This window comes from Schistocerca americana, chromosome 1 (assembly GCF_021461395.2).
Source record: "Schistocerca americana isolate TAMUIC-IGC-003095 chromosome 1, iqSchAmer2.1, whole genome shotgun sequence".
Taxonomy (NCBI): Eukaryota; Metazoa; Arthropoda; class Insecta; order Orthoptera; family Acrididae; genus Schistocerca; species Schistocerca americana.
Genome location: NC_060119.1, coordinates 655,231,475 through 655,246,949, shown reverse-complemented (window position 1 = coordinate 655,246,949; position 15,475 = coordinate 655,231,475). Strand labels below are relative to the sequence as shown.

Sequence of the window (15,475 nt, the reverse complement as noted above, 5' to 3'; positions counted from 1 at the left end):
GGTGTCCCATCCTTGTGAATCTTGTGTAGGCCGTACAGTCTTGGGGGAATTGCAGCCTGTTGGCATAGGCTTTTGGTCACTTTAGAAGGAATAAAACTCTTCTTGAGAAGATCTACTATTTTTCTCTGGATTTTGCCAGTCGGATCCTCTCTTAGCTTGCGATAGGCACGATTGTCGAGCAGCGCCTCCATCTTGCCATTGTATTCAACTCATGGTGGCGTTCTCCTTGTCAGCAGATAAAATGACGAGTTCTTTGTCCGCTCTCAAGTCTCGCAGAGCCTTCCTTTCTGCTGAACTGATGTTGAACTTGCTCGGTGGGGCTCATGTTAAAATTTGGCAGATGTCTCTACTGATCTCTTCTGCAACGTCACTGGGAAGCTTCAAAATTGCCTGTTCTATGCCAGCTATGACATCTCGGATTGGAGCTGTCCGTGGTGTTGGTGCATAGTTCAAACCTTTCTCGAGCACTGCAGCAGCTGCGTCGACGAGGATTCTACCCATTAGATTAAACACGGTGCGTCAACGTGGTGCATTCCCTTCTTGCTGTTGGGCCTCGAGACGAGAATACTTGGACATTTGGCGGACCTTGGCTTCTTGTTTTGACCAGTCAGCTGGCACCCAGGTAGCGCTATCTACCCAATCCCAGGATAACGCACCAAGAGAATGTTCTCCATCCTGGATCCTTCCGACGATTGTAGCAGTGTGTGCATGCTTTCAAACATTCAAACTGTACAAGTCAAAGGTCATCTGTCCGATGGAGCACAAAACATGATTCATTTGACAAGGCTACCTGTCACTAATCAATGTATGTCCAGTTGCGATACTGGCGTGTAAATTGCAGCCTTAATTGCTGATGAACAGCAGATAGTACAGCTGCATGAACCAGGTGCCTGTTGCAGAGGCACATGTGCAGCAACATTTGCTGAACGATCAATGAGGAGACATTAACAGTAGCACGTTGGTTCATCTGGGAGGTTAGTTGCACAATAGTTGCATGTCTATTTGTTTGCACCCATCTCCACAGCTGACTTCCATTCCTACTGTCTATGGCTCATGTTACACCACAGCTGCCTTGGCAATGGCTTTGGATAGTGCTATTTTGCCTTGCACGGTATACTTTAACCACAGTGGCATGCAAACAGTTGATGTGCATTGTATAGCCTCCACTGCTAGTGCTGCCACCTGCCATCTGTGAGTAGTTATCATGCATTTAAATCTAACATAGATAGTGGTCAGATTAATGCGACTGAACTGTGTGTGATTTCTTCATCACAAACATATCATTTTCTGACATTTTAAGATAGCAAATTGTACCAACAATGACACATGTGACACTTTAGATCTGTAACCAGTATTACAATACTGTGTCTTCTTGGTTCAGTGACACAAAAAGCCATCTTGCATCGTATTGATTCATATAGTTTCACAGTGGACTGCTGAAATCCAGCAGGACTTTACATGTTTTCCATATAAGTAAATTTTTCACTATGTGAAAATCTACATTGTGACGTTACAAAACTCATCCCTCTCCACATTCAACATTCAAATAAAACTTTTCCTTCCCATGTGAGAACAGCTTTACTGCTGATATTTGGTTTGTGTAATTTGCTTACCTTGTTTATGATAGAAACAGCGCTCCTGATCCCCTCCCGTGTTTCATACATGGATGCAGGTCGCTGAATGGTAGAGCGACCCCTCATATCTTGAACAGGTTCATAACCATTAGGCTGAGGAGAGGCGACTGTGGGAATATTGAGACCTGCTGACTGCAGCAACTGCCGAAGTTCCTGATTTTCAGCAAGTAAGCTGCTGACCTGCAAGTAAGATTAACTTTTTTGGATGCCACGAACTGGAAAGAAATTAAATGTCATCACATTCAAAAGGAAAAACATGCCACTGTTTACATTGTAACAACCTTTACCATATAGTTTCGTAATTATTTATGGACAAAACTACATTTCACTCACAGATTCTTCTGAAACTGAAAACTGATAGATTCTGAAGCTCAAAACCTTTTTCCACTTCCTCTTATTCCTTGTTCTTTTGTTGCCACAAATAACAGAAACTAACAAACTATTTAGACAGCTACTTGGTGGAAGTTAGGTTGCCACATAAATACTTCTGCTAATTAATCATGGTTTAGGGCTTTGTGTATCATGTGAATGTGTACATCAACTGTTAGAATCAAAATTATGCAGTTGATAGAGGATCCTAAAGTGAATGTTTTGAGACAAGGAACTAATGGTCAGAAATGAATATTTCAAATAGTATTGACGACATTGGTGAGCAATGTGTATGAGACAAATGTTGCATACTGTTCTCCCCCCCTCACTAACAACTGGCTGCCTCATCAACATTAACAGTACTACCTTAACGATATCAAATAATATACAAAACAACAACAATAAGATTTGTAAAACCACATTTGGTTGTGAGCATTACTCTGATGTATGATCCAGCAGAATATAGCACTTGGAAAGCCAAAAAAATGTACAGAGGAAAAGTTCCACTACAGGTATCATCCTAATGAATAATTTTATTGGTGTGGATACAAAATTATGAAAAACTGTTTTGCTCAAGCCATAAATGGTTGGCCAAGGTTTTAACACATAGTTGCCCACACATTAGAATTTGAGGAGATGATGTTGGATTGTGAAAGAAAGTACTGATAAATAAGCACCCATACATGTTCTCATAAAATACAGTGTGGTTACTGGTGGAGCAGCAGTTGGATTCCAGTCATAAACAATGTGAACAAGCAAGGGGCCATATGATTTTATACCCTGAGTTCAGCTTTTTCAGTGGGTTAACCAGCACAATATTGCAGCAGTGAATTTCCTGTATTATAAATGAAACTATATGGTTCCGGAGACCTTTTCATGTTTCAAACATGACATAAAGACATTTGTAGTTCTTATAAACCTTTCTATCAAGTTACTTTAAAATGGGATAATCTGACACTTTCCCCCACTTTCTACAATTTCTTTATTCTTCCAAAATATTGTAACTAGTCTATACAGATGCCTCATTCACTCCTACTGCTTTACCACTCTTCGCCTTCTGTGTGGTTTCCTCCATTCTAGCACCTTAAGATGTGAAAAATAATTGAGTTTGATTAATACAGGCTGTTTCAAAAAGGACTTTAAAAATTCATATAAATTTAATGAAAGAAGATAGAGAGCTGGGTTTAGTGTTATTTTGTAGGGAAACACATCAAGTTTTTTTACTTTTAACTGAAGGTGTTGCATGTGGCTTCCGTTGGTTATCCTGCACACCTCCCATTGGAAGTCAATTTCTCCCCAAACTCACTGTAGCATTGCAGGTGTAACTTGCTGCTCTGAGTTGAAGTAGAGAAGCTGGCACAGGAGGTACAAACATGATATCCTTGATGAGCCCCATTTAAAAAAAGTCTGGGGAATGTGGGGGCCACGCAATTGGCACATCACAGCCAATCTATTGACCTGGAAAGCAGTCACTGAGGAAATCCCAGATGTCAGCCAGGTAGTGGTGTGGTGCACCCTTTTGCATGAAGTAAACATTTCGGTTAGTCATCCTCATTGATCTGTGGTGTCAGAAATTGTTGTAACATATCCAGGCACACTATCCTGTTGCTGGTTCTCTCACAGGAAATAAGGAAGGAGTCATACACTTTGTTCTTGCTCAGTGCACAAAAAATGTTCAGTTTAGTGCTAGCACGAACATGTTGCAATGTTTGATGTGGATTTTCACTGCCCCAAAGCGTACAGTTGTGTGTGTTAACCTCGAGTGAAAAGTCAGTTCATCAGAAAAGATTATTTTGTGCAAGAAATGTTCATCCTCATGTAATCAATTTAACATATCCATGCAGAAGTTCTTGCAAGAAATTTTATCAGTGTTTTTTATTGCTTGTACAATAGTCAGTCTGTACAGTTTCAAATGCAAACAGTTTCTCAACACACGCCGAACAGTCGTATGTGGGATTTGCAGTTCGCGAGATGCATGTCGGGTCAATATTGTAGGACTGTTGACAATATGTCAGCTCACTCGTTCAGTGACATTGGCAGATGTCCTTGGATGACCTAATGATTTCCCATGTCTTACTGAGCATGCTGTTTCTACAAAACATTTATGCCACTCATAAATTGTAGGCATTCTAGGAGGACCTTTAGTGTACTTGGTATGGAAATTATCTGAATTGTTGTCACCAACTTCGATTCTTCAAACCAAAACACACATCCAGCATGCTCAGTCCAGTGAAGGCAACTGTCTTTAAAGCAGCTGCTGCTAGCGCTCCTTATGGTGTGATTTGGCATTAGCAAACTACGTGAGACAAAACGTGATATTTTTCCCTACAAATTGACACTACAACCAACTCTGTAGGTACTATGAATTAATTTATATGAATTTTCGAAGTTGTAAAGTTCTTTTTGAAACACCTTGTATTTTAATTTCTCTAAGGGCAATGAAGATGAAAAATACACAACCAGAAAATATATTGTTTAGTTAAAATTAAAAACTTTGGAATATTTTCCTCCAGTTTATTGCCTTCCATATTGGATTAATATACATAAAATATTAGCATATATTGTGCCATCTACCTGCTTCATGGGTATCATTTTTATTGTTCTTGTTTGTTGCTGAGCTTTTACTTAAGAGACTACTAATATCAGTTTTGCAAGGCACAACTTTACTGTAATATGCATGTACAAACTTAAGTTCTATGGGAAAATGTCTGCATAGGAGAGTGATTTTTTTTTTAATGTTAACTGGCTCTACTGTACATTTATACAACTTTGAATTTTATAGCATGATATCTATTCGGTAATACTGTGGACACTTGCATAAAATGCGCTAAAGAAATATGTTAAAAGTGTTAATTATTATTTCATGCTTGCTTTAAAAAAGAAAGAGAGAGAGAGAGAGAGAGAGAGAGAGAGAGAGATGACTCAAGAAAAACTAAGAAAAAATGGACAAGACTATGGGTAAATTGCCATTTTGCTTAATGTTGTATGTATCACCAAAATTCAATGTTTCTTGGCACACTTTCAGTTACACTGGTGTGCCACGATGCCGTTTCACAATCCCAATGTGGCATAATCTATTAGAACAGACAATGGGTAGTATGTTCAAGTGTAGCACAAAATCTAAGAGAGTGACTCGTCATTGCTTTTTACACTTCTACGCTTTAAGCCAAGTTCATTCCAGATCTGAAGCAAAAACTGATAAGATGTCCATGAAACAAATATACCAAATCCATGGTATTTTTGGTCAGGATCTGCCTGTACTGGTGATGTAATAACATTCAAAACCTGCAGAGTGCTTTCTGAGCAAATTTGTACCATATTAAAGTCACATAGCCAAGGGAAATTTATGTTGTTGATGAGAAACTTTCTCCACATTTGAATATTCACTTTACAGATATTTCTATTGTATAGTAGCAAACTTCCTTTCATTTGATAAAAAGCTCTTCGGTTTCTCAGCAGGTGGCACCATTACGATACTGTGACATTTTGACAAGTGTCGTAATCTTCTGGAGAAGCAATGATAAACTGTGGATGGCTCAAATTTCAAACTGGTGGTGCACCCTCTCCACCCAGCTGCAGGTTGCTGGGTCCTGTATGGGTGATGGAGAGACAGGGAGTCGTCGTTGCAGAAGTTGGAGTGGCAGGTGCGCTGGAGACTGCACTCTTATCTTGGCATAACCATCACACCTACTGATGAGATTTTCATGGATTCCTTTACAATACTGCCCCAATAGTCAGATGCTCAGCATGGCAACTGGGTGTTCTGAAATTCAAAATGTGGGATCCTCATTTATGCTCTTGTCTGTCACTACTAATTTCTGTGTATGTCCCAGTCATACTCGCCTGATGTGCACCTTGCACTGTTTCAAGATCCAAAACTTCGTTTGTCCAATGTATTGTCCAGTACACTCCCTAAGGATACAAAAGAGGAAGGCTAGCCAGCCATCTTGTACATTTTGATGTGCCAATCTGTAAGATTATTTTAGATGAGACTATAAACTCTCGTATCCTTTTTAGTTCTGTTCCATGTGGACTTTATTATGAGTGGTATAACAGTTGTTTATCGAATTAACAGGCCAGCAAATTGGAGCTGCAATCTTCATAATTAATTGTTAGTGTAAATTTATAATATTAAAATAAATAACTTTACTGCTAACTGTCAATTGGACAAGTGAGTAGGCACATTGCATTCAGTGCAATATACTAGCCATAGAACTAAGAGGTAAAAAGCTAGAAGTTGAAATATAAAACACACAAAAAAATCTCAAACCAAATACAATACACTGGAAACCACAGCATGATGTAAATACAAGTTGTTGTTCAGTAAAATACAAAAAAAAATTGTATCACCATATATTACTGCAATTACGAAATGTATTTTGTTTTCTGTCTTGCGTGGCAGAAAAAAAATAATGACTACACGAAAATTAGCCAATGTCAAGAACTTCATCAGTGGAGCAGCAGTCAGAGAAATACATCTTACTTATTTCTATGAGCTATCTTACTTGAAACCAAGTTCTCTTACACAAAGGTCCAGAATTCTGTTTGTTGTTGAACACTATTTTTCATGACAGATATGTTGTCATTGTAAAAATCTGATTTTTAGTGAATTAAATTGCGCGACAAGTAAGCATCATGGCGAGCTGCTCTTGGACTGCTTTTAGATTCAGAGTAATATTAGAGCATGGCTGTTGAATTGCTCACCATTGTGTGTGTGCGCTACGATTAGTTATTTATTGGTTAGTGGTTAAGTAGTGATTTTGGGAATTTTGATTAATTTTATGATTTATGCGAAGCAACTGCTCAAAGGAGTCAACAAAAGGAGTCATTAATGGAACTATTCCAAAAATTGGAGTTAGTATCTGGGACAATACTTTGCAGTACTCAATCACAACGGTGCTGTGTTGTCTAAGCAGGAAGCTATGTCGACAAAGCAAGGTGTCATGTCTGAAACAATACAAAATATCCCTAGCGCAATTACAGAATAAAAACAAGCTCAGGTTGGACTACTCGACCTGTCACTAAATTAACTGATAATATATTAGAAATAAAGCAGGTTCAGGAATCATCTGAAACCATTTGCCAGTTGTACAATTGAGTTAGCAACCTATCTTTTGAACAAATAATAGACATACAATTCGAGTTGCTAAGCAAGCAGTTTGCAAGTGACTTTAGAAACTGGACATCCATTAAGGATGAACACATTGCATAAGAAATATACATTAAAGTTCAGGCCACAACTGATTGCATCTCGAATCAACGTGATAATCTGGCAGATGCAATAGAAAATAAGCTGCACAAGATAAAAAAACAGATAGGAAAAGTTTTCCTGCAATGGTGTAGTGCCATTACAGGGTGTATACACGAACAAAGGAAAAAAAATTCCCGGATTTCCCGGTTAAAAATACACTTTCTCCCGGATGAAAACACACTTTTTCCGTGTTATTAAGTGACGGTATGTTTTCCCTCGGACCTGTAAAACTTCAATCCTTTTAGTGGTTATGCTTTTATACATGGACGTAAAATTTCCCGGCACTTTAGAAAACGAAAGTCAGGGAAGAAAATTCCTTTTGGAAAGATTTTTGATGTGCAGCAACATGTACACTGCATATTTTCGTATTACAAAAGTATAAATTCTAATTCCACCAAACACTGCATGTTACTTTCCGAACCACTGTAATCGAGATTGCGACACACTTTTGTAAGTCAGTCCTAGCTCATGTCACGTGATCCCGCCAGCTGATGACCACAGGACACATGATGTAGTCAGTTAATAGCAACATCACTATTAAGTAGTGCGGATACACAAACAGGAAAAGTTAATATTTTAAATTAATATACATAGTGTTGCTACAAGAAAAGAAAAGCTTTCACATATAACATTGGTCTCTAAGGTTAATAAGCTGCAAGAGAAGCTAAGCTTTCACATATAATGTTGATATTTTTTGCACGTGTTACACTTTAGAACATATCACACAAATGTGCCTGTGAAATTTTTAGCGGAGTCCAGTGACTTGTCCTCAAAGTTTTCCACAAATAAATTAGCTATTGCAGAGGAGAGAGAACTTCCTGTAGCACTACATCAATTTGCTCATAATAACGACATGAATGTCTGATCTTCTGGGCTAGAAAAACTTCTAAATGGCTCGTCATCAAACGCTCTGTTATTTACGAAATTCATCGTACATTCTCACACATAGTGCAATTTGCGTAAAAGGAAATTTACTTTGAAAGTAATGCTTTTCAAACCACCATTTGCAATATTTTCCCGTGACCTGTTAGGAACAGGTTCGCTTTAATAGTCGTCAGAGAGTGCCAGATAACAGGCGCCATCGCGCTTTGGCAGCTGCTATGACACAGGAAGCCTGTATGTTCATAAGTGTAAAACATTAAAAGGTCTAACATTATGTCATAAAAGAAAAAAGACATCAAAGGATACTCCAAGAGCATCGGAATTTCATGAACCATACTAAAATGGTACATTTAAAGTGCATTCTTAAAGAGCACATTCGTATGTCCAGATTCCCAATGAAGTAGGTCTTGACCTGGTATTAAGCTTTTCGGTGAGGGTTTTGGGATGCAAATCTTCTTTGAGTATCAGTACTGTATTAACTCATTTTTGATTCTTTCTTATGGCATACATGCTAGAGGATGAAAACAAGCTACAAGATGAAAACGTGCATTCGAAATTCAGCGAGCAGTTGAAATTAGCCAATAGTGTGGAACTAAACACTTTGTTTCAAACACATTGACTGCCTCAGCGTAAAAGATTGATAAAAACCAAATTTCTTTAGCAAACCAACAAAAATAACTTCATTGTTCTACAAGGCGATTAATGCATGGCTGTCATAAAAGTGGAAATAAAATCTGAAACTAATAACGTATATTAGCCTTCCGCAATTATGTGAATGTATTTTAATTTCCTTGATAGCTCCCAGCCACAGAAATCCATTTTGTTTTCATTTGACGTGAGAGGAACAAATGAAGAGGAAACAGTAAAATCATTAAATGTAAACACGCGTTACGTGGAGACTACACACTTCCACACTATAACTCAGACTGCTCTGCGCATCAGCCTTGGATCTACATTTCCGAACCCGGGCAATACTACCCCCCCCCCCCCCCCCTCGAGCATTTGAGATACGTCAAAAATATAAAAAATCGAATTTTCAAAAATATGTTCATTTTGTAGCACACAGCTTTCTGAAGAGTCTGATATATAAAACATACATGTTCGAGGAAATGTAAGACATGTTATTTGGTCTTAAGTGTGCCAGAGTGCAGTACCATCCCTCTTCCCACAGCATTCTTCTACCGCACGTCACTGTATTTCGCTCTGTGGAATTGAAATGAGTACATTTTGTATTGGATGTCATCAAACTATATTCAGGACAACGGAAAGTAAAATCTCCTGTGGTGCCTCTCCTGCTCCCAGTTGCCCGGTTTGACATCCTGCCCCTTTCAAAAAAAAAATCTCTCAATTAATACTGGATGGGATTATTTGTAATCGGGAGAACAAGAACTCTTCAGGAAATTTGCACTCTTTATTGCCTGTTGGTTAATAACTTTCTGTTTTGGATGAAATAAAATTAAATATAGGATACATAAAACCAGCACACATGCAATACAGTACACATCTCTTCAATCCTTAGCTCCTAAAATTGTTTTCTCTCTAATCCTGCTACAGCTTTACATGGCGTGCTTTCCTTTCTGCGAAAGGAACAATTACCTCATCAAAGTTCGTCGAATGTTTTGCTACATGAAAGCTCAAAATATTGTTGTCTAATACTGCGTAAGCTGTTTAAACAATGCTTGTATGAGCACATTGTTTTGCTGTTGTATACGGCACACTTCCCTGGCAATTAATGTTTTATTTTCTTTTTTTTTTTTTTTGTCATTCACGTTTTATTGTTACATTATTATTCTGCAGTAGCTGGATACAGTAATATCCTTTGTTAGAGTATCGATCTTACCAGTCAAAATGACAAAAATTTAACTGAAAACTAAAACAACGAAAAATTATCAGAATTCTAAAAAAAAATTCCCGGGTTTTTGCTGGTTATCTCCTGGATGAAAAAATTCCTGGGTTTTTCCCGGATCTCCCGGTTTTCCCGGGTCATATACACCCTGCATTAGGAAGCATATTGGCTTAATAGGGAAATGGCTGAGGTTAAACTGGTGGTGCACAACACTCATTCGGCAGCACACAAACCTAAAAAAAATGCAAACATTTGAACCACTGTTAAATTGGACCCAGTGAGAGTAGTTCGAGTTGGCTGCTCATTTGTCGCAAACAATGCGATACACAGAAGGGCTGCGCTGAACAATAAGAGAAGAGAATTTGATTAAGAACTGCCAGATAAAATAAGTATACATCCCATTATATTTCACTGTGCATTCTGCAGTGTGTAACCAAGCTTGTGGAATGACGTACAAAAATCTGATTTTGATTGGATATACACACAGGGATTTGCACTAAGGGCCACAGAGGTAGCGAGAACTGTCGTACACATGATGAGTTTCAAAGATCATTTCCGGACCTGTATTTGTCCAACAGTATACAATAACAGCTCTGGAAAGAAGTGATCAATCTAGAACCCTTCAACTTTTGTCAAGAAAACACAAAACATTATTTTGAAAATTATATCAACAAGACACAATACTGGGATGACCCGGTGTCAAATCATGACTTTTGTGAAACCTAAAGGCAAAGTTGCCCACTGAAATATAAGAGAAGTTAATTCACATTTCAGAATCTAACTTAGAGGGAGCTGTGTCGGTCCTCTACTGAATTGATATGATAAATGATGAAAGGGATAGCAATTTTGGCTGAAAGAACTGGTTTTCGGTTAAAACAGGTTTTTTTCCCCCCACCTCAGTTTAACAAGAGTGTTAATATCACTCAAAATAACTGGTTTTCAGTTTTTTATTCCTATTATTTCCTGTAATAAATGTAGAAATTGAAGGAACATTGGAAAATTTTGCCCCTGTGTTTCAAGGTACTTACAATCAAAATATTAAACAGGCAAATAAAAGAAAACTTAGGCTGTCCACAGTTTGCTGCTTTCCTTGAAAAGTGATAAGTGGTTGAATACTACAAAACGTCACCAGTAGTCTCCTACTGATACTAATTTTTTGAAACTCTGCTCAAAAATCATGTTGTACTAAATGATCAACTATTTAGGCATTACGACTAGACAGTGCGAACGCATGAAAACTGAGGATGAAGAACTGCTTTTCTTGTTAATTTGTCCATTTTCAAGGGCTACAAGTAATAAGGTGTATTATGTAGACTTGGACAGCAGATCAGCTACTTTGTATTTTTATTTTATACTATGAATGAATTGCTGTTCAGTTTTTAATTTATTACTGGTATGAAATTTATTTCCTCTCTTATTACTTCACAGAAATAGCAGACAAATGTGTAATCTTTTAAACAAATGAAATGTTGTACTACTGTGCTACATCACTTTGTACAAGTATTTCCAGACTAAGGTTGATACCATTCTGCAGTACAATGCATGTCCGGTGATAACAGCAAGAAACTAATGAATAGACCAGGTGGGGAAAGGTCTTGGACATTGCATATACATGCATACCTTAAAGCAAAGACACACGACAACAGGGAGATTACTATGGCAGCAATGCTGCACCAATTCTTACGCCATGTGTTTGTTGCTCGTTTCTGTCAGCATTGTTATTAAAAAACTGCCAATTGCTTTTCCCACTTTCTATAACAATGCACTATTTCAAACAAATGTAAATAAAAATTACAACTGTTTTAACAATGAAAAATTTTGGCACTGCTTCTATAGCTAACTGATATTTTAGTTATTTACTTGGTTATTAGTAAAACACCCGTTACAACGGATACCAAACAATTACCAAAAAATACTAGTATTGATTTTAATTGGTCCATTTTCCCCATCCCTGCATGAGGATGCAAGGGCTAGGACAGGTCAAGCAACAAATCAGCCGATTGCTAATAGCACTAGCAATGGTTACAGCTTAACAAGTCAGGCAACTATATGGGTGCTGCCTCAAGCATCAAATGAATGCTCAGGGTGACCAATGCAGGAATTACTATAACACCAACCATAGCAACAACTTTAATAAACAAAATTGGCAAGATCACATGCAGAACCATAAATACGTGCCAAAGAACAGCAAGCATTGATACAAAAGCCAGCAGCAGAGACAAAATAATCAGGTCTGGAGGAATCAATCACCAGTAATAGCTAAAGTTGATGATAATATTATTACAGCAAATTATAGGCAGGAAAACTAGACATCTTTGAATCTGGTCTCGAAATGTCGGTCATGGAATGGAGAAAAGGCCACAATGGAGAAGTAAATCCTTAACGTTGCAATGATGGCACAGACATTAGGCAGGAGGTCGAGTCAAATATCAGTAACCACAGTAGTGAACAATCAATTGTTTCCTAGTCCACTATCAATGTGTGAATAGTAAATTTATCACTTACAATAATATTAGACAAAGGTTCTGCTGCAAATGTGGTGTCCACTGATTTATAGAGTGGAGGGGAGGGGAAGCAAAACCCACGAGGACATGGGTACTTTATTAACAAATGGCAGATAGTATAGAATGACAAAGACAAACCAAATGAAACACACATCACAATATAGGGTGCCCAAACAGTTGCTCCCATACACAGTGTGCCCCCTCTGGCGAAAATGCAGCCATGTATTCTCACATGCAAATGATCATAAAGGTGCCAAATGACATCCTGCAATAAACTGCCCCCACATCTTTCACTCTTTGCTGCAATTCAGCAATGGTTCTTGCAGGGTCTCGAGGATGAATATGTTTCTACTTCACCATGTCCTATATGTACTCAACTGGCGAGAGATATGAGTCTTGCTGGTCAGGGCAGTAGTTGTGCACCACACGTAGCACTTCGTGTAGCAACAGTTGGGTGTTGATGCACATTGTCCTGCTGCAAAAGCACATCACCTTCCTCTTGAAGAAATGGCAGTAGCACAAGGACAACAACCTGCACAATTTTGCAGGCACTGGTTACTTTACCCTGGAGAAACATGAATTGCAATCGCAAATTTTAACTGATGGTTCCCCACACCATTAGGTCTGGGGTGGGACTGTGTGTCATGGGCACATGCACTCCAAGATGGGCCTCTCACTAGGTCTACACTGTAGACATTTACAAAGAGTTCTTCGTATCACATGGTTTTCCCATTAGCATTCCTGGTCATGCAACACGGGGAATGGTTGTTATGGAATTTATTTCCCTTTTATCCCTTTGACACGGAACCTTTGGTTCCATGACAACAGTGAAGTCAGGATAACCTCAGTCGATCAGTGATTTTTTTTTCCCACCAGATGATGGAACTTTACTTGTTCCAAAACCAGTTGTGTGTACACAATAAAAGATTGTGGATTACGCAACTGTCCTGTGGTGTCTTCACTTTTCAAAATGCACACATGTTCATCCACTAGTAGCATACAGACAGAACCTATTCTCATCACTGAAGATGACAAAGCGCTATTCTACTCTCCAGTCACTTCTTTCACGACGCCAGAGCAGCCATGCTCAGCAATGCCGTGGTGTCGGTAGCTGTCTGACCAGAGGTATAAACGATCTTAATCTTGCTACAAGCAGACAGTTTCCAATGATCCTATGTGCCATAGCAGGTGCAACATGTGGTTGACTTTCTTCCCTGGATGATAATCAGTCAGCCACTGCTGCTCAAAGAATGTGTCAATCTCAGTGAGTGTGCGCGCATGCATGCAACCTGGTCTACAAGTGTGGGAATGTTCCACAGATGAATGCCGAAAGCAGCAAGACACTGCCAACACATTGTGCCCAACACGTGCAGCAATCTGGCAATGTGTCCACTAGCTTCCTGCAGGGCAAAATGCGCCACTGTTCAAATGGCTGCAGTTGTTCAACAGGAATATGTACTCATCCATGGGGTATGGTTGCACCCTAGAATGAATGTTGCAATCACTGTTCACCTGTAAACTCAGCACAGTTACTGTCTGCTGAGAACAAACAACGGGCACACAGAGAAGGCTCCTGAGCATAATCTGATTGCCAATGACTGTGACAAATGAATCACTAACACAGCGTGTATACGCCCCGGGACAACCAGAAAAAACCCCTGAAGTTTTTCATCTGGAAGAAATCTGGGAAAAAAGCGGGACTGTTTTGGAATTCCAGGATTTTTTTTATTGTTTTAGTTTAAAATTAAATTTTTTAGTTTTGACTAGTAAAAACTGATACTCTAAGAATTTTATTTTAACTTGCTATGCAGAATAATACTGTGGCAATAAAACAAACAAGAGAATAACACCAAAATAAAACTTCAATTGCAAAGAAAATGCACCGTTTACAATGACAAAACACAGTGCACACACAAGTGTCTTCCAACAGCAAAATGTGTCAAAGGCTATGCAATATTTCATAACAACAAACTGCTTTTAATGTACCTTTCTCATGGGCCTAATTTTGATGAGACTGACATCATAACTATTTACATTACCCACAGATTGTGAGAAAATATTGACTGGTGGTTTGAGAAGGGTTACTTTGAAAGTATATTTCCTTTTACGCAAGGCGAAATATGTTACATGTGAGAATGTACAATGAATTTCTTAAATCAAGGAGTGTAAGACTCTTAATGAACACTTAACATTGAGGACCAGGCACTTGGAAAAATTTCAGGGCCAATACACCAGCCATTTATGTCACTACTTAAAATTTCACTGGCACATTTGCATTTGATGCGTCTCAGAGGGTAGCACATGCTTTTTAAAAAAGGATCAAGTTTAAAAGCCAGTTTGTCTTACTTCTTTTAGCTCTTATGCAATAGTGATGGCAAAAAATATAATTAACCTTAGGGCGAAGGGGTGGGGGTGGGGAGTGCGATGTGAGTTCTTGAGCAATTTAACATGTAATTGGCTTTCCCTTGCAAAAGTAAGTGCTTGACGGAACATATATTCTGCCATGTAACCTGCGAAATGTTTGGTGCACAGTAGTGGAATTTATAGTCATGCTAGTCAGAAATATTCATCTGCTGCAACTTAATCTGTGCTCTTAGGATCCTGTCTAATCACATCCACAGGGGTGCGGAGGGGGCAACAACCTTTTTGATGAGCAATGTTACTTGTGAAAGCTTAGCTTTTCTTGTAACTATATGCATGCATATTAATTTAAGGCATTAACTTTTCTTATTTGTGTGTTCACACTACTGAACAATAATGTTGCTATTAGCTGACTACATCACATGTCCTACGCTCTGAATATCTGCTGTCATTAGCCAGCAAGACCACCTAACCTGAACCACAATTGGCGAACAAAAGTGTGTTGCAATCTAGATTTCAGTGCTTCAAGAGCTACCATGCTATATTTGGTGGCATTTGTGTTTATACTTTTGTAATACGGAAATACACAGTGTATATGTTGCTACGCATCAAAGATCTTTGCAAAACA

At 38.5% G+C, this 15,475-nt stretch overlaps 1 protein-coding gene across 1 annotated transcript in view; it reads right to left on the bottom strand.

Annotated features, from left to right (window-relative positions):
* The window catches only part of LOC124608242 (ARF GTPase-activating protein GIT1), a 222,306-nt gene that overhangs the window by 26,769 nt on the left and 180,062 nt on the right, over positions 1-15,475 (bottom strand). Inside the window, exon 11 of the mRNA XM_047139971.1 lies at positions 1,614-1,814. Coding sequence (XP_046995927.1) covers positions 1,614-1,814 — 201 coding nt within the window. The remainder of the gene's footprint in view (positions 1-1,613; positions 1,815-15,475) is intronic.